At 40.6% G+C, this 21,694-nt stretch overlaps 1 protein-coding gene across 3 annotated transcripts; it reads left to right on the top strand.

The window, feature by feature from the left end:
• Window positions 1-906: 906 nt before the first annotated feature.
• Dennd10 (DENN domain containing 10) lies at window positions 907-21,578 on the top strand. 3 transcript variants are annotated; one of them, XM_078041104.1, is made up of 9 exons: window positions 907-1,048; window positions 3,677-3,873; window positions 6,803-6,882; window positions 11,348-11,496; window positions 12,759-12,870; window positions 15,365-15,465; window positions 17,520-17,627; window positions 18,470-18,564; window positions 21,022-21,578. In XM_078041104.1, the coding sequence occupies exons 1-9, from the start codon at window positions 994-996 to the stop codon at window positions 21,196-21,198; spliced, it is 1,074 nt and encodes a 357-aa protein (XP_077897230.1). In that variant the 5' UTR covers window positions 907-993; the 3' UTR covers window positions 21,199-21,578. The 3 variants fall into 3 exon arrangements, with proteins under 3 accessions (XP_077897230.1, XP_077897292.1, XP_013212031.1); XM_078041166.1 differs by lacking the exon at window positions 907-1,048 and adding an exon at window positions 1,082-1,267; XM_013356577.4 differs by lacking the exons at window positions 907-1,048; window positions 6,803-6,882.
• The last annotated feature ends 116 nt before the right edge of the window (window positions 21,579-21,694 follow it).

The raw sequence follows: 21,694 nt of genomic DNA, 5'->3' as shown, positions 1-21,694 counted from the left end.
AAATATTTCATAGTAAAAAAAAACTTTTTTTTTTTTTTTTAAAGAGAGAGGGAGAGAGAGAGGATTTTTTAATATTTATTTTTTAGTATTTGGCGGACACAACATCTTTGTATGTGGTGCTGAGGATTCAACCTGGGCCTCACGCATGCCAAGCGAGCGCGCTACCGCTTGAGCCACATCCCCAGCCCATAAAAAAACTTTTTAAAAGATGGGGGTGGGATTGTGTGCTGATAAGCACGAAGGTCTTCTTCATGGTTCATTTTGTGTGATATGGAGCTGGAGGTGGGCAGAGAACACAGGAGGAAGGATCCTGGAGTCACCCAAACGTTTTGTTTTGTCCAGTTTCTTCCTATCCTTCAGATCTTGGTTCTGGAATCCCTTCCTCAGGCTTCCTTGGCTTCCTAGACACCCATCTTCAATCAGCACACCTCTATTTATCAACACACTACACTTGCGTTCCTAGGATTATCACTCAGACGCCTCCTAGTATTATTTTTTTACTTCGATAGTTGTCATCTTCCTCACTAGAATGTTTGTGGTCAACACTGTTCCTGGTACGTGTTAGGTCCTCGATTATTTATTGTTTTCAATTTCCGAAAAGCTGGATGAATGAGTGAATGAATGGGGGCACTCCCCCATCCTCAGGCTACCTCAATTTTCAGGAACTGGGTAACTTGTCCTTTGGAGCCAGTTTGCAAGAAGGAGCTAGAATGAGGAGGGTAGAGAAGCTTGGAGTGGGCTGAGGAGCTGGCCGATGAAGATCGGGTTAGGGAAACCGCGAGGGCCCGGGTGGTTGGGACAGGTTCCAGCAGGTCAAGGTCCAAGGACCTCCGAATGCGGAGCCGGAAGACGTCCGACCAGCTGAGGCGGGGCCGGGCCGGGCCGAGGTGGGGCCTCCTTGAGGGGCGGGCCCACATGTGAGGGGCGGGGCCTCCTCGAGGGGCGGGGCTGGCGGTCTGGGGCCAGAGCGGCGCGCAGCGGCGGCTGCAGAAGATGGCTGCGACTGGGGCGGCGGACACTCAGCTGATGCTCGGGGTTGGGCTGATCGGTGAGGACGCAGGCGCCCACCCCAGTTCCGGCGCCGCCTGCGTGGGAGGCCGTGGCTCCGGTGGTGTTGGGCCTGGGCTGGGAGCAGCGGGGCCTGGCCTTCTAGGCGCGGGGGCCTGCGGCCGCGCGGGGAGCCTGCAGGTCCCGAGGCCGCCCGGGCCACCCGGACGCCAGGACCGAGCTCCTCCAGCACGCCTGAGATTGCCGGGCGGAGCCCGAGGTTCGGGCTGCCGTAGACCTGGGAGACTGCCGAGGCCGGGTGGGCCGGGTGGGAGCCGCTCCCGAGCGGCGAGCCGGGAGATGGCTGGCCATCCTGCGGAGCGGCGCCAGCGGCGCCGCGGAGCCCCGGCCCGGGTGGTGGGATCTAGCGGTTGGAGACCCAGTGGCTGGGCCCGGGTGCTGGGCGTTACACACAGATTAACGATACCCCGTGTGGGTAACCTCAGATGTAAGCCCAAGGTGTCATTTGTGCACGACACACGCTGGGAATACCAGTGGAGAACTCCGGCATCATATGATCGAGCTCGTGCGCGGAGCTGGAGTTCCTGCACACTCTCCAGTGGGATCCCGGTTAGCTTTGAGGAGTTGATGGTTGGGAAGTTCGTTGGATCTCGGGGCAAACAAGAACGTGTGCAGTGCTTGAGGGGTGGGCATCTCAAGGAGTCATTTGTCAGCACTCAGCTGCCTGAAGGAAAATAAACGTCTATCGTTTCTTTTTGAAAAAGTCTTATTCTCCTGAGGTTTTAACACACCCTCAAATGCTCTTTCTATCCCCACAAAGTACAAGAACATTGCTTAGACTTAGAGAACTGGAGAAATGTGTTGATTATTTTTTCATTGTCTCAAAAGAGTACATTTATCAGGGAACAGCTTCCTGAATTCATTTCTAACCCGATTTGAAAACTGCTTTAAAGCAAAACCTAAAATACAGCCAGAAGTTACTTCTGAATTAAGGACGAGGGAGACTGACTTTATCTAGTAGCAAGGAAGAAAAAGATAACTTATCATTGTGTGTGTGTGTGTGTGTGTGTGTGTGTGTGTGTGTGTGGTGCTGGGGATTGAACCCAGGGCCTTGTGCATGTGAGGCAAGCATTCTACCAATTGAGCTATATTCCCAGCCCCTTATCATCATATTTTTTAATTCAGAAGATTTGTTTTTCATATTGACATGCATTTAGAAGGGATTTGTTTCAAAATAAAGGTGGTGCCAGTGGTGTGGTGACATCTGTAGTCCCAGCTACATAGGGGATCGAGGCAAGAGGATTGCTTGGTTCAAGCCCAGGCAGAGCAACATAGCAAGACCTCATCTCTTTAAAAATTATTGTAGCCTGTTTTGGTGGCCCACACCTGTAATCCCAGCAACTTGGGACACTGAGGCTGGAGGATTAAGTGTAGGAGGCCAGTCTTAGCAGTTTAGTGAGTTCCTAAGTAACTTAGTGAGACCCTGTCTCAAAATAAAAAGAGCCGGGCATGTAACTCAATGGTAAAAAGCCCCTAGGTTCAATCCCCTGTACCTAATAATAATAATAATAAAATAAAAAATTTTATAAGGGGAGGGAGGGATATCCCTTTCCCATATGAAAAATGAAAGACCTGGTTTTGATAATTGTTGAAGATCAGTGATAGAGAAGGGAAATTAATTTTATTATTCTCTAATTTTTACATAGTTGATATTTTCCATAATATAAGAGCTTTTAAAATGTTTATATTATTTAATCTAGTTACACATTTAAAATCATACTGCATAAAAAGTCTATCAAAACTTGTATTTAAAAAATTATATATATAAATATATTTTAAATATATGAATATATATATATTTCCCCCCAGAGCCAAACCTAGAGACTTACACCAGTCCTCTACCACAGAACTGTATCCCCCAGTTCCCAAATGTAATTTTTACTGCTATATATGCAGTAGGCTGTTTCTCTAAAGTTTAAGTTCTTTTTGCCTTGCTTCCCCCCACCCTTTGCTTTAAATCAAACAAGGGCCGCTTGCATTATGCCAGGCAAGCACTCTACTACTCAGTTACAGTTATACCCCTAGCCCCGTGAATTTTATTATTAGCAAAGTTTTCTTTTTATAATTGAGGTATTTGATGATAAAGCTACACATATGACTGGATAAAACTTTATTATTTATTATTATTTTAAAAACTTCAGGGACTGGGAATTTGCACAATTGGTATATGACATGATTTAAAAGAAATGACACCATCTTCTTCACTTCTTATTTAAAAAAAATTTTTTTTCAGCACCAGCTGTGGGATGCTATATCCCTTTTTCTTTTTCTTTTATAACAAATCTTTTCTATATTTATTAAAGATTCTTAGAACTAGATAAAAACTTAGTATAATTACAAGTAAATAATATTGGTGTGGGAGGAGATAGGGAGGATATACCAAATATCTATAGCTAAATTTTCATTTGTGATTTGTCATAAAAAAACTTTTACTCTGGTGTCTACAGTTCAAAATCATGAATTCATGGGAATTGGTGTCTCTAGTGCTCCAGGTTTCTTTGTAAAATGGGGTATTAAAACTGATTCCACTAGGTGCCTGTGAGTAACCAATCAATTCACTTCCTTGCTGCTGTTTGGCATTCTCACAGTGACCATCTTTCCACCGTAGAAAAGGACACAAATGGAGAAGTTCTGTGGGTGTGGTGTTACCCTTCCACGACAGCCGCATTAAGGAATCTGCTGCTCAGAAAATGCTGTCTCACAGACGAAAACAAACTTCTCCATCCCTTTGTCTTTGGGCAGTACAGAAGAACATGGTTTTATATCACAACAATTGAAGTTCCAGATTCTTCAGTTTTGAAAAAGGTATGACTGCAAAAATTTTAAGTGATATAAAATTGTTCCAAAACTCAGCTTTAGATCTTATTTATGGAAAACATTGCTACTTTCATTTGGGAATGTTTTCTTTCATACTTCACTCGTTGATTCTATAAGTATTTTTTGTGGTTGGTAGAGTGGTAACCAATACTGACACATTTGGTCTCCTCCTTATCAAGGTTATAGTTGGGTGGAGTAAAAATGTAAAAGTAGTTTTAAAGCCATGACTGGTTAAAAGTGGAAAGAAGTATTCTTCCATAATTAGAAGCTATCTTAGAAGATATAATTATTCTTGGCAGATTTAAGTTTTTTTCATTTGCTTATAAATAATAAGGATATATTAGGAATTTAAAAATGATAATTAAGAAAATTCATGTATTGGGCTGGGATTGTGGCTCAGTGGTAGAGCGCTTGCCTAGCATGTGTGAGGCACTGGGTTTGATTCTCAGCATCACATACCAATAAATAGACAAAGTAATTCATCAACAACTAATAAAAATGTTTAAAAAAAAAGAAAATTCTTGTATTAAGAAGGCTTTTATTGGTGTGTTGTTTCATAAGAATGGTATCAGTGAAAGGCTGGGAATGTAGCTCAGTGGTAGAGTGCTCATCTAGAATGGGTGAAACTGGGTTCAATCCCCAGTACTGACAAAAAATAAAATAAAATAACAATAGTATCAATGTGACATGGTGAAATCATTACATGGTTATTGTAGACTTTCCTAATCACAAGCAGGCAGGTTTTTTCAAAGGAAAGAATATTAGGTAGGGTTGGGGCTGTAGCTCAGTGGCAGAGCACTTGCCTAGCATGTGTGAGGCACTGGGTTCTCCTCAGCACCACATTAAAATAAATAAATAAATAAAGGCATGCTATCCATCTGTAACTATAAAAAAGATTTTTTTTTTTTTAAAAAAAGGAATATTAGAATGAAGTGGCTGAACCTCTGGCATATACCATACACCAGAGGCAATTCTCTTCCCTTTTTTGGGTTAATTTTTTTCAGCTGTAATGGAACTATATGAAGCATGTACAGAAAACGAATTTAAAACTTAAGAAATTACATTTAAAATATTAAGAAGGCAACAATTTAGGAATGGTTCCAAGTTAAAGACAAAATAGAGACTTATAATTAGAAAATGTAAATATGCAAGAAGATAGGTTCCAAGCTGTTTAAGATCTTTAGTGTCTGTCCTTAAAGTTTTTGATGAGAAGTCTTGATGCAGCTTCCAGTGCACTTATCTCATGTTTTGCACTAAAGACTGCAAGTTATGGCAGCATCACTGTCAGCAAGATTTAGAGAAAGTTCTTATGCTTCAAGTGTGATTTAAAAAAAATTTTTTTTCTTCAATGCTTTTGCTTTTAATAAAGTTCTGAGTTTTGTCTTATTAATGGAAATATCAGGCATATGATTATCAGAAATATATATTTACAATAATAGAGGCATATAAATAAAGGAAGCTTGTTCGAATAATACCATTTATTTATTTATTTTCATTGTAGATGGACACAATATCTTTATTTATTTATATTATATGCATTGCTGAGAATAGAACTCTCAGTGCCTCACACATGCTAGACAAGGGCTGTACCACTGAGCTACAACCTCAGCCCTAGAATAATACTCCTTAGAGCACTGTATAGAGAGTTGACTATTTCAGAATCTGACATGTATTTTGCTGTTTTCCATTCTGTCTCATTGATGAAAAACAGTTGCTAAATTGATAGGTCTGGTTCTTTTATATATATAATATTTGTGGGCGTATGTGTGTATGTGCTGGGGATTGAACCCAGGGCCTTGTGCATGGGAAGCAAGCACTCTACCAACTGAGTTATATCCCCAGCCCTATAAGGATGGAATTAAAAAAAAAAAAATTTTTAGTCGTAGATAGACACAATACCTTTATTTTATTTATTTGTTTATTTATTTTTTTATTGAAGATTGAACCTAGTGCCTCATACACACTAGGCAAGCACTTTATCACTGAACTATAATTGCAACCCTCATAGGTCTGATTTAGCGGTCCTAGTTTTGCTTTGACGAGTGTTTTTATTTATTTTTTTGGCCTCTTTTTTTTTAACTGGTTGTTTAAAACATTACAAAGCTCTTGACATATCATATTTCATACATTAGATTCAAGTGGGTTATTAACTCCCATTTTTACCCCAAATACAGATTGCAGAATCACATCAGTTACACATCCACATTTTTACATAATGCCATATTAGTAATTGTTGTATTCTGCTACCTTTCCTATCCTCTACTATCCCCCCCTCCACTCCCCTCCCATCTTCTCTCTCTATCCCATCTACTGCAATTCATTTCTCTCCTTGTTTATTTTCCCATTCCTCTCACAACCTCTTATATGTAATTTTGTATAACAATGAGGGTCTCCTTCCATTTCCATGCAATTTCCCTTTTCTCTCCCTTTCCCTCCCACCTCATGTCTCTGTTTAACGTTAATCTTTTCCTCCTGCTCTTCCTCCCTGCTCTGTTCTTAGTTGCTCTCATTATATCAAAGAAGACATTTGGCATTTGTTTTTTGGGGATGACGAGTGTTTTTAAACCAACACTGGCTACTAAAAAAATTTACGTTTTTTGATATATGAGTGAAATTTTTTGTGTGTTTTTGAAAAAATATTTCTAAAATTATTGGATTTTTATGTAGGAAATTAAATATCTGAATGTAAATATCTTACTAAATACATGTACATATAAATAAATACATACTTATCTATTATAAATAAACATATACAAGTAATAGAGAAGCAAGTGAGAACTTTTTATATTTTCAGCTTTTCCTTTTAATGCTGGTATTTCTTGTACAAGAGGTTTGCTAGACCAAAGTAATAAATTACCCTTCTGTTAAAGTATTTATTAAATTCTATTAAGGTATCCTTTTTGTTTCTTTCGGACAGGTGACTCATTTTTCTATTGTTCTGACCGCCAAAGATTTTAATCCAGAGAAATATGCTGCCTTCGCTAGGATATTGTGTAGGTCTGTATGAAAACTGTGTTAAATGCTAATATGCCAAAATGAAGATCACACTCAATAAAGCAGATTTCTACATGGAGGAAGCCAATTTCAGCCCTCTGTTCCCCTAACTCACCCTGTAGTGGCCCTCCAAAGCCTCTTTTGTAAAGAAGGACTTTCTGTTCTGCTTTGTTAATTTTGCACCTGATCTGGGAGAATGGGCTAAGGGAAGAGAAAAAGCAGTTTGCATAGCTGTCGTAGTCTGGATGCCTCAGGTTACTTGCCGTTTTTTATCTGTTACTTCTACTGACTTTTAACCTAGGAAGTTTCTTTTGCAGGATGGATAAATTAAATACTTGACCAAGTGGTAAACTGGTTCATATGTGTCAATACCTGTGTGTGGCAGTGATTTGGGGTAAAGTTAATAGATATTTTGAATTCTGCCAAAGCACAGAAAAATATTTTTTTTAGCTAGACTGCTGAGGGGCTGGGAAATTGTGATTGATATATTAATTGTGATTCAAGTAGATTCTTTTAGTTACATCCCTGCTATTGAAAATAGTTATCTAAAATATACCAATCTGTTTTTTTTTTTTTAAAGAGAGAGTGAGAGAGGAGAGAGAGAGAGAGAGAATTTTTAATATTTATTTTTTAGTTCTCGGCGGACACAACATCTTTGTTGGTATGTGGTGCTGAGGATCGAACCCGGGCCGCACGCATGCCAGGCGAGCGCGCTACCGCTTGAGCCACATCCCCAGCCCTACCAATCTGTTTTTTTCTCAAGTATATCTAAATGACTTAATGAAATTGTGTCCTATTATTAGGGGCATTGACTCTTTAATGATGGAGGTTTCTATAAGTTTTAGTTTTCATGTCGTTCTTTTTAATATTACCACTTGAAAAAATTGCAATTCTAGATGTTATGTATAGTTTTGTGGAAAAGTAGAAGAAATTGTTTTTCCCACTGTAAACCCAATAAATGGTTGCTTTTTTGCATTTTTCATGCTGCATATCCCCCCACATACATGTGCACTAAACAAAAAAAATTAAAAAACAAAAACTTAAATCTTATTACTTAAGTGTTTCAGTTAGATTATATTTTTGACTGAGTTTTTTTTACCATTTGTGCTGCTAGCTACAGTAAGAAAGACCTCTTGCTGTTGTAAGGTAAATTCCAGGCACATGGCTCACTATGGAATATAAACAACTTTCTGCTATTGTGGCACTGACATGGAGGGTAGCTATGATTCCTAGAAGAGACGCTACCCAGAAGCCATAAACCAAAAACACTACAGAGGTATTTTTTAAAATATTTTTTTAGATGTTGATGGACCTTTATTTTATTCATTTATTTATATGTAGTGCTGAGAATCAAACTCAGTGCCTCACACATGCTAGGCAAGTGCTCTACCACTGAGCCACAACCCCAGCCTAAAAGAGGTTTTTTTGAACAAATACTGGACTCCCATTTCACTTGATGGAGTCAGGGTTAGGTTACTCAACTGAAATCCCTGGGAGATACTCTAGGATCCAGAAGGCAGGGTTGTTTCAGACCCCACTTCCTGTCCGGGAGGATACCTAGAGGGTCTTTAGCTTCTGCAGTGCCTGGGTGGGGTAGCATTTTGGATTCTCTTCTCCATCATGGAGTAAAAGAAATAAGGACTTGGAGCTCTTGCCAGCCATCTCCTCTACCCCTACCCTGCATCGCATGCCCACACGTATGTCTACGTGCTTATGCGCAGGCAAATGCTTCTTCATGGAGGTGAGGTCAGCATGGAGGTGCTCCTTCTACTTCTGGGCAGAGAAGCAGGCAGGCTTGCCTCCCACAACACATTGCTCACAGTGGCAGCAAAAGCCACATGCTCAGGCTTCAGTCCCTTGGTGGCACCCTCTGCCATGACCTCCTTTATCCTCTAGTCCCTGTAGCAGTGGCCCTGGTGAAGAACCATGGTTTTCTGAACACCTGGACTCAGCTGTGACAGATGTGACAGCCTATGGAGTCTGTCTGGACAAGGCCCACTGGATTGCACTGTGTAGTTCTCCCAGGGAGTAGTTTAGGAATTCCTTTCTCTGTTGTGTCCTTCACAGCCCAGAGTTGCCACCTAGGAAGTCGTCTTATTCATCAACTTTTATGTTTGTCTTCTGCATTACTGTATATTATTTCTATTTTGTAATGTTAATGGCATTTTTGTTGGTGGCAATAAAACAGAATATTTTAAAGATCAATAATACAGAAGAGTATATAGTGAAAATTAAGATCCCTCCTCCCTGTTCCCCAGCCTCCCATTTTGCCTCCTGACTCCCCCCATTCAGCCTTTGTGATCTTTTCTTTCTATCCTAACAAAGATGTTTTCTTCATATATAAGCTTGAGTTCATGGTTTTCCATTAAGAAAACCCACTGTATTCATTGTTCTTCACCTCCCTTACCCCCAGTTTATTTGAAATTAGGGGGGAAAAAAAACCCTGCTGATGACTAACAAAACTTGGTTACCAGTTAAAACACTAACATTTAGCTCAGTCCCCACACTCAGGAGGCTGAGGCAAGAGAATCCCTTGAGTTCAAGAGTAGGAGATCAGCCTAAGCAATATGATGAGATCCATCTCAAAAAAAAAAAAAAAAAAAAAGCTGGGTACAGTCATGCTTACCTGTAATCCCAGCAACAAGGGAGATTGAGGCAGGAAGATCACAAGTTCAAGGCCAGCCTCAGCAACTCAGTGAGGCCCTAAGCAGCTTAGCAAGACTCTGTCTCAAAAGAAAAAATAAGAAGGTCTGGGAATGTGGCTAAGTGGCAAAACCCCTTTGGGTTCAATCCCTAATACCAAAAGGAAAAAAAAAAGAAGTAAAAAACATGAGCATTTTTCAATTAGTCTACAATAAATATAATTTCAAGTGTTTTTTTCTTTTTTTAAATATTTATTTTTTAGTTTTAGGTGAACACAATATCTTTATTTTATTTTTATGTGGTGCTGAGAATCGAACCCAGTGCCTCATGTATGCTAGGCGAGTGCTCTACCACTTGAGCCATATCCTCAGCCCCTTAAGTGTTTTTCTTAAAACATCAGTGTTATTTTCTTCCCAACTTTCTATCATATCAGCTCCTGAAAGGCCTAGCTAGACTGAATCATTATCTTTTTTTTCTTCTTCTTCTTTTGGAGCTGGAGATTGAAATTCACTCATGCTAAGCATGCGCTTTACCACTGAGTCGCACCCCAGCCCCAGGCTTATTTCTTTTTTTTTTTTTTTTTTAAAGAGAGCGTGTGAGAGAGAGAGAGAGAGAGAGAGAGTTTTTTTTTAATATTTATTTTTTAGTTCTCGGCAGACACAACATCTTTGTTGGTATGTGGTGCTGAGGATCGAACCCGGGCCGCACGCATGCCAGGCGAGCGCGCTACCTCTTGAGCCACATCCCCAGCCCATCAGGCTTTTTTCTTAAGCAAAATTTAGGTTTAGTTGCTCACAGGAAAAGATTTCAAGGGAAGACACTGACTCTGTGTGAGCTATAAATGCAGCCAGTTTCCTGTCAGCATTTTCTGGAAGTCTTAATTTGATGACGAATGTCTCTAGTGTGCATTTATCACTGGAAACTTAAAAGAGCTTGGATTTTTTAATTATCTAAATATAGCCACCTCTGGGAGCTCTGATAATAAGTATAGGTTCTACAACTAATTACTGCTTTCTCTGTGAACAACGCGGAAAACTCTTTTCTTGTCAAAGAAAATCGCAGCAATAAAACAAAGTTGTATGACTGAAAACACCAGTTGTGAACAAAGACATAAAAGGAGATAAGAATATGATATTCTTGAGAATAATGGGGACTCGGAGAGTCCATAGTCTCTTCTCCTGCTGTAAGGAATCATAGCAGTCTTCTCCAGATGTAAGGTTAGAACTGCTTTCAAAGAACTATTGAAGATTTGTCAAGTGGTTTTTTTTTTTATATATTTTTAAAAATATTTATTTATTTATTTATTTAAGGCCTAGATGGACACAAAACAATGCCTTTATTTTTATGTGGTGCTGGGGATTGAACCTGGGTCCCGCCTGTGCGAGGTGAGCGCTGTATCACTGAGCCACAATCCTAGCCCCCCCCCTTTTTTTTTTTTTTGTACTGGGGATTGAACTCAGAGGCACTGGACCATTGAGCCATATCCTCAGCCCTATTTTGTATTTTATTTAGAGACAGGTTCTCACGGAGTTGCTTAGCACTTCACTGTTGCTGAGGCTGCCTTCGAACTTGAAATCCTCCTGCCTCAGCCTCCCTAGCCACTGGGATTACAGGCATGTGCCACAGTGCCTAGCTATCAAGTATTTTTATTAAATACATTTACTACATAAATTAGAAAAGTAATACATGTGAAAAGATTTAGGCATTCAAGTGTATGAGCAAAATGGCTTTAGATTCTTTAGAAAGTACCAGTGCCTAGCCTCAGTGCAATTCTCTGATTAACGCTGCCAAAGTAAAAGCAGTCATCTTTTTCTGTTTCTTTCAGAATGTACCTGAAACATGGGAGTCCAGTTAAAATGATGGAGAGTTATATTGCAGTTCTTACCAAGGGGATCTGCCAGAGTGAAGAAAATGGCTCTTTCCTTAGCAAGGACTTTGATGCTCGAAAGGCATACCTTGCAGGCTCCATCAAAGGTAAACAAACAAAAAGAGAAAGAAAAACTCAGGCCACGAACAGAATCCCTGAGGCAAGGCCTGCCTCTCTGTAGACTGTTGTACCACCCCTCCATACATTCTTTTCATCTGTGTAACGCACTGCCTACATAGGAGAGTGCTTCAACTCCCATATTTTCCAATTGGTTTAGAATTCTGTCAAAGGAAAATATTTTTGTGCCATTAATTCCTATATTACTCTATTACCACAGAAATGTTCTTTCATCTTGGTGCAGTGGCTTTGCATGCCTATAATCCCAACTGCTCAAGAGGCTGAGTTGGGAGGATCTCAAGTTGGAGGCCACACTGGGCACCTTGGCAAGACATGTCTCAAAATAAGATAAAGAGGGTTAGGGATGTCGCTCAATGGAAGAGCACTTGCCTGGCAAAGAAAAGCCCTGGGTTCAATTTCCAGTGTCTAATACCCTACAGAATGGAATGTTCTTCCACTAGCAAGTTGAACTTCATGGCTCAAGGTCTCTACTGACTTCCACAGTTTTTCTTTTCCTTAGATCTTATCAGTTAGTGCTTCCATCCGGAAAGATCAAGCCCTAATCTAACGCCCAGCTAGGAAATCCAAAATGGCAGAAACCCCAGACTAAGCCCCAGACTTTAAGGTTTTTAGGAGGGAAAACTGTTTCCCTGCCTTTTGCTTTTGATCTCCTGTCCTTTGTGATTTCTAAGCATTCTGTTGAGATGTTTAGTGTTCTTTAAGCTAGCTGAAAAAGAACTAAAATAATGGATTTGTTTTTTGTTTTAATTAGGTGATTTTTTTTCTTTTTTCTCTTTCTCTTTCCCTTTCTCTCTGTCTATTCCCTCCAGCACTGGGGATGAATCAGGGTCACTCTACCACTGAGTTACATCCCAAGAATTTTTTATTTTATTCTGAAACAGGTTCTCACTATACTGCCTAGGCTGGCCTCAAACTTGGAATCCTCCTACCTCAGTCTGGAGGCAGAAGTAGCTGGAATCACAGGGGGGTACCACCGTGCCTGCTTAGGTAGAAATTTTTGTGACACAGAAAGATGTTGGTTCCCTTATCATTTTGGCTTCATCTTTGCATCCAGCAAAGATAGTAGATATGCCTGTCCACCAAGTGAGGTGTTTTTGTGCTTAAACATTTGCCTAACTTTTTTCTCTGTATTAAAAATAATTCTGCATTCATATGACAAGAATTCTTTCTGTTAAAAACTTTATACCGTATGTAATATTGAATGTAATAACATGATCATTTTTCTTTTAAGACATTGTATCTCAATTTGGAATGGAAACTGTTATCTTACACACGGCATTGATGCTAAAAAAACGAATTGTTGTCTATCACCCTAAAATAGAAGCTGTTCAGGAGTTTACCAGGTATTGTCACTGATTGTCTTTTTGTATGTGTATGTGGTATTGGATATTGAATCCAAGGGTGCTCTACCACTGAGCTATTCCCCCAGTCCTTTTTATTTTTGCTAAATTGTTGACCTTGAACTTGGGATCCTTCTGTCTCAACCTCCCAAGTCACTATGATTATAGATGTGGGCCACTATACCTGACTCTTGTCACCAGTTATTAAAAAGCACAAACTCTTGGCAGACAGTTCAGAACACTAGCTGGTAACATGTGCTCTGTTCTGTTGCACATTTGGTGTGAATAGCATGTAATACTCTGATGGTAAAATACCATTGGGGTTTAATGTTTCAGTCTAGATCTAGTGGTTCAGGGATTTGGACAGGTTCTTCTTTAACTTTAGAAATGGGTCTATTTAAAAAATGGGACTATTTTAAAGCAAGGAGTTAGCAAACTTTCTTTACCAGGGAGTGAATATTATAGACTTGTGAGCTACATAATCTCTATTCTAATCACTTGGCTACTAGGCAGCACAAAAGCAACCACAGACATATAAGTGAATAACATGGTTGTGTCAATAAAACTTTATTTACAAAGACAGGCAATTTGCCCCCAGGCTATAGTTTACTGACCTTTATTTTAAGGATAAGTTTTTGTTTCTTCTATTCCAATTTGCCAATCTCTCTTATTGTTAAAATAAATGTACTTTTTTTTTTTAAGGGAGAGAGGGAGAGAGAGAGAATTTTAATATTTATTTATTTTTTTTTTTAGTTTTTCGGTGGACACAACATTTTGTTTGTATGTGGTGCTGAGGATGGAACCTGGGCCGCACGCATGCCAGGCGAGCGCGCTACCGCTTAAGCCACATCCCCAGCCCCAACTCTTTATTTTTATAGTAATTTTTTTTTTTGAGAGAGAGAGATTTAATATTTATTTATTTATTTTAGTTTTTGGCGGACACAACATCTTTGTTTGTATGTGGTGCTGAGGATTGAACCTGGGCTGCATGCATTCCAAGAGAGTGCGCTACCGCTTGAGCCACATCCCCAGCCCCTAAATGTACTTTTTTAAAAGAGTTTTTATTTAACTTTTTCTAACTTTTTCTTAGATCCTTTTGAAAAGCAGGAGGAATTAGCATTTGTGGTAGGTTTACTGTATGTAAGATACCTTAAATTGAAATAATTTATTTATTGGGATAGGGAACTCTGCAAGGATACATCATTGCCTTGTTTTATGAATGAAAAAATTGAAGCTGGGCTGGGAATATAGCTCAGTTGGTAGAGTACTTGCTTCCCATGTACAAGGCCCTGGGTTCAATCCCTAGCACCAAAAAAAAAAAAAAAAAAAATGAGGCTGAAGAGGTTAAGTGGCAGGATACTGAGGAGAAAGGCTTTGTAGTCAGAAAGACCTGGGTTCAAATCCTAGGAGGACAACTTGTTAGCTTTGTGACCACATAAAAGATTCTAAGTGTTTCTGAGCCTCAATTTCTCTGTCTCTGAAGGCATGATCATAATACTTTATACACTGGTTTTTAGGACTGAACATAATTTATGCCCATGTGCTTAGTATGTGTCCTGCCCTTCATTCTTGATTTAGAGGTGACTACTGTTCATAATTGCCTCCTAGTAAGTGAGAGGGCCAGAATTTGAACCCTGCCCTCTCTGGCTTTAAAACTCTATATGTTTCTTCCCTCTCACTTGTTCTCCCGACATGTATACTTCTGAGTGAAGCAGGACACTCTTTTTTCTTTTTGGCAGGGCTTCCAGTTGAACCCGGGGCCTCCTGTACACTAGACATGCACTCCACCACTGAGCTGCACCCTAGCGCACACTTTATACTTAAACTGCAGTGTCCGTAGCTTCTGAGATACGTCACCAGGCACCAGTGTGTTCCCAAAGCCACAGTTAACTTTGGCACATCTTTCTGTAGTGCAGTCTTTTTAAAAATTTTTTTAAAATTTTTTAGTTTTAGGTGGACATCTTATCTTTATTTTATATTTATGTAGTGCTGAGGATCAAACCCAGTGCCTCCTGTATGCTAGGCGAGCACTCTACCGCTGAGCCACAATCCCAGCCCTATAGTACAAGTTTTTTTTAATGAATCTTACACTATCTGAAAACAATCACAATGTGGTTTTCAAGATTGACTGGAATTTTAGATTTAAATGAAAGACTTCCAGAGGGACAGGCCACTTTGGTTGTTACTCCTAGTTTTTCTGTGGCAGGCTGCAGAATGGGATGTTTAGAGGAAAACGTTAGAAGCATCACTCTTTGTAGATTCTTGGAAACCTCAACTTTTTGTAGCCAGAATGACCCCAAAATCTGAGTTTCAAACATGGCATTGCTTTGATGTGCAGCCTGGATGTGTTAGCATACTTGGGCATGGTCTTACCTTTGCCTCTGACTTACCGCAGGACTCTACCCACTGAATTTTCACCACTGGAAGAAAGAAAGGGAAAGTTCTCTAAGATGTGGGCCAGCAACCAGGTAATTGAGTTTTTGCCTTCATTCCCCAGGACTCTGCCTGCCCTGGTGTGGCATCGACAGGATTGGACCATCCTGCATTCTTATGTGCACCTCAACACTGATGAGCTAGAAGCCCTGCAGATGTGCACAGGTAGACAAGAGCATTCCAGGGGAGGAAGGACCCTGCTTGAAAGAGGGTTTATATTTTTGTTGTTGTTGATTTATGGTGTTGGGGATTGAACTCATGGCCTCACATGCTAGGCTAGTGCTCTACCACTGAGCCCCCCCCCCCATTTAAGTTGTGTGTGTGTGTGTGTGTGCGCGCGTGTGTGCGCGTGCGCGCGCTCATTCCTGAAGGGAATCCTGATCATTGTTATTTCTTTGGCAAATGCAGTGGTTTTTTAAAAGATATTTTTAACTTTTAAAAAAATTGTTATAATATAAAGTTTATTATTATAACTATTTTTAAGTATATTCCCATTGTTATGTAGCCATCAGCAAAATGCAACCTATTTTTTTTTTTTTGGTACTGGGGGTTGAACCCAGAAACACTTAAAAATTGAGCCACATCCCCAGCCCTTTTTATTTTTTAGTTTTTTTTTTTTTTTTTAGTTGTAGATGGACAATATCTTTATTTGTTTATTTTTATGTGGTGCTATGGATCGAACCCAGGGTCTCATGCATGCAAGGCAAGCACTCTACCACTGAGCTACAGCCTCAGCCCTTATTTTTTAGTTTGAAACAGATCTCACTAAGTTGCTTAGGGCCTCATTCAGTTGTTGAATCTGGTTTTGAGCTTTCAATCTTCCTGACAGCCTTCTGAGCTGCTGGGATTACACCACAGTGAATTCTTAGTTTTAATGCACTGGAATTTATTAGAGTTTTATGATTTTTAGAAAAAAAAAATCTACACCACAAGAGTAAAGAGATAGTCTCCCCCTTGGTTATTTTTTGTTTGTTTTTTGTTTTTTTTGAGATGGAGTCTTGCCATGTTTTTCAGATTGGCCTTGAACTCCTCAGCTCACGTAATTGTCCCACCTCAGTGTTCCAAGTAGCTGAGACTGCAGGTACATGCCATGGCACCCAGCTTCTCTTATATTTTCTAATCAAAACTGTTTTTCTTACACATTCTACCTGGAGTTATTTTTTTGTGTGTAGTAAGTTGACATCTGATTTGTGTGTGTGTGTTGGGGGGATTGCTGAGGATTAAATCTAGTGCCTCATGTGCTTAGCATGAGCTGTACCACTGATTTACACCCCAGCCCCTGATCTCATTTATTTTCCACATGGATAACCACTTGGCCCAGGACCTTTATTGAATAATTAGCAATCAGCAGTGTCATTCTGGCAGGTATCATATTTTCTCATGTGATTGGTATGGGTCAAACTTTAAGTAGTGGGTTTTGTTTTTATTTCTTTAGTTTTTGGAATATCCTTACTTGATAAAAGAAAAATTTGCAATGATTTAAAAAAACATCTTTCAAATTATATTGCTCTGTGAAATTAAAACAATCTGGGAACATTGTCTTGACACCAATTCCAGAAGTCTGCTAATTCTTGAGTTGTCGAGATTCCTTTATTTATTTATTTTTTAAAAAATTTTTTATTATTAGTTGTTCAAAACATTACAAAGTTCTTGACTTATCATATTTCATACATTTGATTCAAGCGGATTATGAACTCCCATTTTTACCCTGTATTCATATTGCAGATTCACATCGGTTACACATCCACTTTTTTACCTACTGCCATACTAGTGTCTTGTCGAGATTCCTTTAGCATTTATGGTATCAGATCTGAAAGCAGAGAATGATGCCCTGTCCATGTAGTCCTTGAGAACACAACATTTGGCTCTGATTCCCTGGGGACAGATCTGAGGTGGAAACATCAGTTAAGTGAGTCTGTGCTACCTTCGGCCTCCTGGCATTGTTGACCCAGAAAGCAGTGACTGAACAGTAAATATTTTATTTGAGCCTTATTCCTAATGGAAAAGTCAAATTCTGGAATTCTGAAATTTGTGTGAATTTCTTTAGGCAGATGACAGTCATATACTCTTAATAAATGTCACAGGATACAGCGAAAGTTTCAAAATAAATAAAATCATGAAGATAAGTAGCTGGTGAGCTGTTAGACTCAAATCCCTTTTGATACATTCACAGTATGATTGCTTCCTATTCCAGTAATTTGGTCATCTTTGTGATACAGGTTACATTGCTGGGTTCGTAGACCTGGAGGTGAGCAACAGACCAGATCTCTATGACGTGTTTGTGAATCTGGCAGATAGCGAGATCACCATTGCTCCACTTGCAAAAGGTTAGTCCCCTGTTGTTGACATGCGATATAAGCCCAGTGGCTGCACTCAAGGCCTGCTTAGCCTGCTCTGCTGAAGCTGGAGGGGCTTTTCAGTATTCATCCCGTAGACCTAGACTGTTAGTAGTGCAGACGGAATTACTGATCCCAGCTTTTGTGTGGTCACTTACCTTTCTTCTAAAGGTGGGGGCTGATGAATGTCAGCTCATTAGGGATCATTGATACATAGATTTTTTCCATTACACTGGATCTATAAAATGGGCTTATCCCATGCAGCACCATCTGAATGGAGTGGCAAAGGAACTTTCTGTGAATGATGCTGCGGACAGTAGCAGTGTTTATGTCATTTAGGTTGTTCCCTTTGTTCATGTTTTATGGACTTTAACACACAGAATACGCAGTTGGCTTCTGCAGAACTGACAGGAAGCACTTATTTCACAACATTCCTTTCATAAAGATTTCCTTATGATGAAAAATTCTCAACTGTAAAGACTTGGACAAGGAAGCCAGACTCTTGCCTTAAAGTCACAGCTTAATTGTAGTCTAAAGTTTTCATTAGGTTTTGTCTGGAAAGAAAAATAAAAATTCATATCAGGTAGGTGTGGAGGGGAAATCTGGTTTGGTTTTGACATGCTTTGTGTTGAACCATGAAGTGTATAAATCCAATTATGCCCTATCCCCTCGCATTTGTCACATTGGCATTTGGTAATAAAGTGGAAGTGTGGGGGGTCATCTGCTGCCTTTTGATTAATATGGTCTTTCAAGTTTTTAGTTAAATGGCATGGTTATTTTTATTCTTTAAACTTCTAAATATTCACACAACTTATTTATCTTGCTCTCACCAGAGTCCATGACAATGGGAAAACTACACAAAGAAATCGGCCAGCTAATTGTTCAGTCTGCAGAGGATCCAGAGAAGTCAGACAGCCAAGTTATACAGGTGACTCTTTGACCTGCTCATTCACTACAAGTCCCCAGCAGCCTTGTTGAGTGGCACATCCAGCTTGTTCTGTGCTGTGCACAGTAGCAGAGTGACGTACCGGGGGTCAGGCCAGCAGCAAGGGCTCAGGTTGGGTTTTGCAGCATGGCCGTGGTGATGATGGGTGGGCAAGGGTGGCTACTGTGGCCTGGTCAGTTTATTAGGCTCCGGGGAAAGGTCTTATAGGGGCTGGTGCTGATGCCGACCACTGGTGGTAAGTCGTGAACAGCCAAGCAGACTGGAATGCATTTTGGGCTGGCCAGTACATTTTTCTCCTCCTAGGGGAATTTTCATAGAGGAACAGATTGTTGAGTGCTGCTGAGCAGGAAACTAGACAGATGCTAGGAGTTAGCTTTGCCATATTGTCTTTAGAACAGCAGTAGACGTGGAGTCAAGGCTGCCGTCACACGCTTCACAGACAACTCCTCTTTGGGGTCTGCCTGTCAAGCTGACCACTGTCCATGTGCACCAGTTGGCACCCTCTCCTCTGCCTTTGCCAGAATGGGATAGCAAGGGCTTATGTTTCTGGGGCCTTTCCACATGGTGCCAGAGTCCCACTTCTCTTGTATTGCCTAGTCTCCTCCCCCTAGCCTGCAACCCCTTTGTATTTGGCCTGTTCCCAGCTCCTTGCTCCTCTCCTGAGGAATACGGCCTGCCCTCTTCCAGTGCCTGCTCCGGAACCTGTCTTAGACCCTGGGACTGGGGAGCCTAGAAAGACTTGTCTCCCTTTGTCTGCATCTGAGGCACCTGGGGGCACCTCTGGTAATCAGGCTGAACTCGCCTCATCCCACCTGGCACACTTCTTCACATATCTGTTTACCCAGACAGTACTCATCAAGCAGTGAATAGCATAGACACGGTGGTGAGCAGAGCCCCTGCCCTCACAGAGCCTGTGTTTTAGTGGAGCAGATGAGTAAAAACGAATACACAACAGGATGATTGTGAAGCTTAGTAAATACTGTGTTGAGGTGGCCGAGGGGGTAAGACAGCCCTCTGAGCAGGACATGAGGGGCCGCAGGATTTGGCAGGGACTGGCCAACAGCACTGTTCTTCTGTTCAGTGCTGGCAGCCTGTCCGGATGTGGCCAGGAAGAGTGGACAGGTCTTGTTCCAAGGACATGAGACAATCTGCCGATGCTTCTTTCCTACCATGTGAATTGGCACTGTCCCCATCAACATGACAGTAAAAAACACTATTATATAAATTTGAGTTTGGGATACTTGGATTTGGTTGGATTTGGATTGTTTTTCACGGACTAAAAGTGATACATAAGCCAGGTGCGGTGGCGCATCCCTGTAATCCCAGCAGCTCAGGAGGCTGAGGCAGGAGGATTGGGAGTTCAAAGCCAGTCTTAGCAAAAACAAGGTGCTAAGAAACTCAGTGGAACGCTATCTCTAAATAAAATACAAAATAGGGCTGGGGTGTGGCTCAGTGGTAGAATGCACCTGAATTCAATCCCTAGCATCCCAAAAAACAAAAAAAGTGATACTTAGATGACTCAGTATAAAGTGTGAGACCTCAGGGAGGGAAAGTGAAGGCACAGCATGTTGTAAATTCTGAAATACAATTGAGTTAATGATGTGGGCAAACCAGGAAAAGGCAGGATTGTAACGGGGAGCTTCAGCAAGTCCTCAGCCCTCAGAGGAGTGTCAGGGAACAGGAGGAAAGCCCATGGCAGGTGCTGGGTGGCAAAGAGGGCTATTGAGAAGAGATATATTCAAAAAAATAATCCACATAGAATGACCGTGATTCAGCAATGCACTTCTAGGAATATACTCAAAAGAAATGAAAGGAGGGACTCAAACAGGTATCTGTACACCAGTGTTCATGGCAGCATTACTCATAATCCACACAAGTTGGAAACAGCCCAGGTGCCCACCAACAGATGAATGGGGAGACAACAGGTGGCACATAAATACAAGTGAATATTATTCAGCTTCAGAAAGAATGAAGATCTAACACATGCTGCATTGCAAATGAACCTTGAGGACATCATGATGTTATGCTAAGTGAAATAAGCCATTCGCAAAAGGACAGATACCATGTGATGCTACTTAGATGAGGTACCTAGAATAGCAGTTCACTAGAAGAAGCAGAATAGAGCTCCACAGTGTTCTGAGGGGAGAGGTGGAGGGTTATTGTTGATAGGGATGGAATTTCTGATTGGGATAGTGGGAAATTTCTAGAAATAGTGGTGATGGTTGTGCAACATGGTGAATAAACTTAGCACTCCTGCAGTATATACTTACAAATGGCTAAAATGGTTAAAAGAATCAATGATATTTTTCTAAGTCATTTTGTTTCATAATGTATAAAGTTAGTTTGATAAATTATAAAATAGCAGGAAGAATTCTAGGGAATAACTGTTGAACCTTTCACATACTAACACTTTGCATATTTTCCTATTCTATTGTAAAGGATATTGCCCTAAAAACAAAAGAAATCTTCACCAACCTAGCACCATTTTCTGAAGTTTCGGGTGATGGAGGAAAACGAGTCCTCAATTTGGAGGCGCTCAAGCAAAAAAGATTTCCACCAGCAACAGAGAATTTCCTTTACCACCTAGCAGCAGCCGAACAAATGCTGAAACTCTGACTGTGAGATAGGATGTGCGCTGGTGACCGCTGGAAAGCTCTCCTTCCACTCTGATTATCCGTTGACTGTGGAAAATACTGGAGATAAGAGGAAATGCTATATTTTCAGTGATTTATTTGAAAGTATTGAGATTTGACCTGAAAAATACTGAAACACATGAAAACACTTGTGATTCTCTCCCAGCTATTAGTTTCCTGCCTGCTGTCAGCGTCTGACAAAGTGCTGTCTGTAACTATTCCATGTGAGGAATGCCTCTGCCCAGTGTCCTGGAGTGAGGGGAAGCTCTGTCCTTGGGCAAATCACAGCTGATGCAAAAGCCTTCATTATTAGTTCCCATGTGTCTCATCGTGTACCATAAACTAACAGTTTGTTACCAGAAAGCTGCCTGAAATTTTGCTTTTGTAATTCTAGGAAGAACTTTCATTCCTCACAGGGAACTCTTCTTTCTGAGCCAAACTGCTAAGTTTTCTGCAGAACTGTCTAAAAGATCATTCAA

The sequence above is a fragment of the Ictidomys tridecemlineatus genome, chromosome 1 (genome assembly GCF_052094955.1).
Source record: "Ictidomys tridecemlineatus isolate mIctTri1 chromosome 1, mIctTri1.hap1, whole genome shotgun sequence".
NCBI lineage: Eukaryota > Metazoa > Chordata > Mammalia > Rodentia > Sciuridae > Ictidomys > Ictidomys tridecemlineatus.
This window is presented reverse-complemented; position numbering and strand designations above follow the sequence as displayed.

Coding starts and splice junctions, on each gene's coding strand:
- Dennd10 (XM_078041104.1), top strand. CDS start 994: ATGGCTGCGACTGGGGCGGCGGACACTCAGCTGATGCTCGGGGTTGGG. Junction 11,497..12,758: donor CCTTGCAGGCTCCATCAAAG/GTAAACAAACAA, acceptor TTTTCTTTTAAG/ACATTGTATCTCAATTTGGA. Junction 12,871..15,364: donor GCTGTTCAGGAGTTTACCAG/GTATTGTCACTG, acceptor TTCATTCCCCAG/GACTCTGCCTGCCCTGGTGT.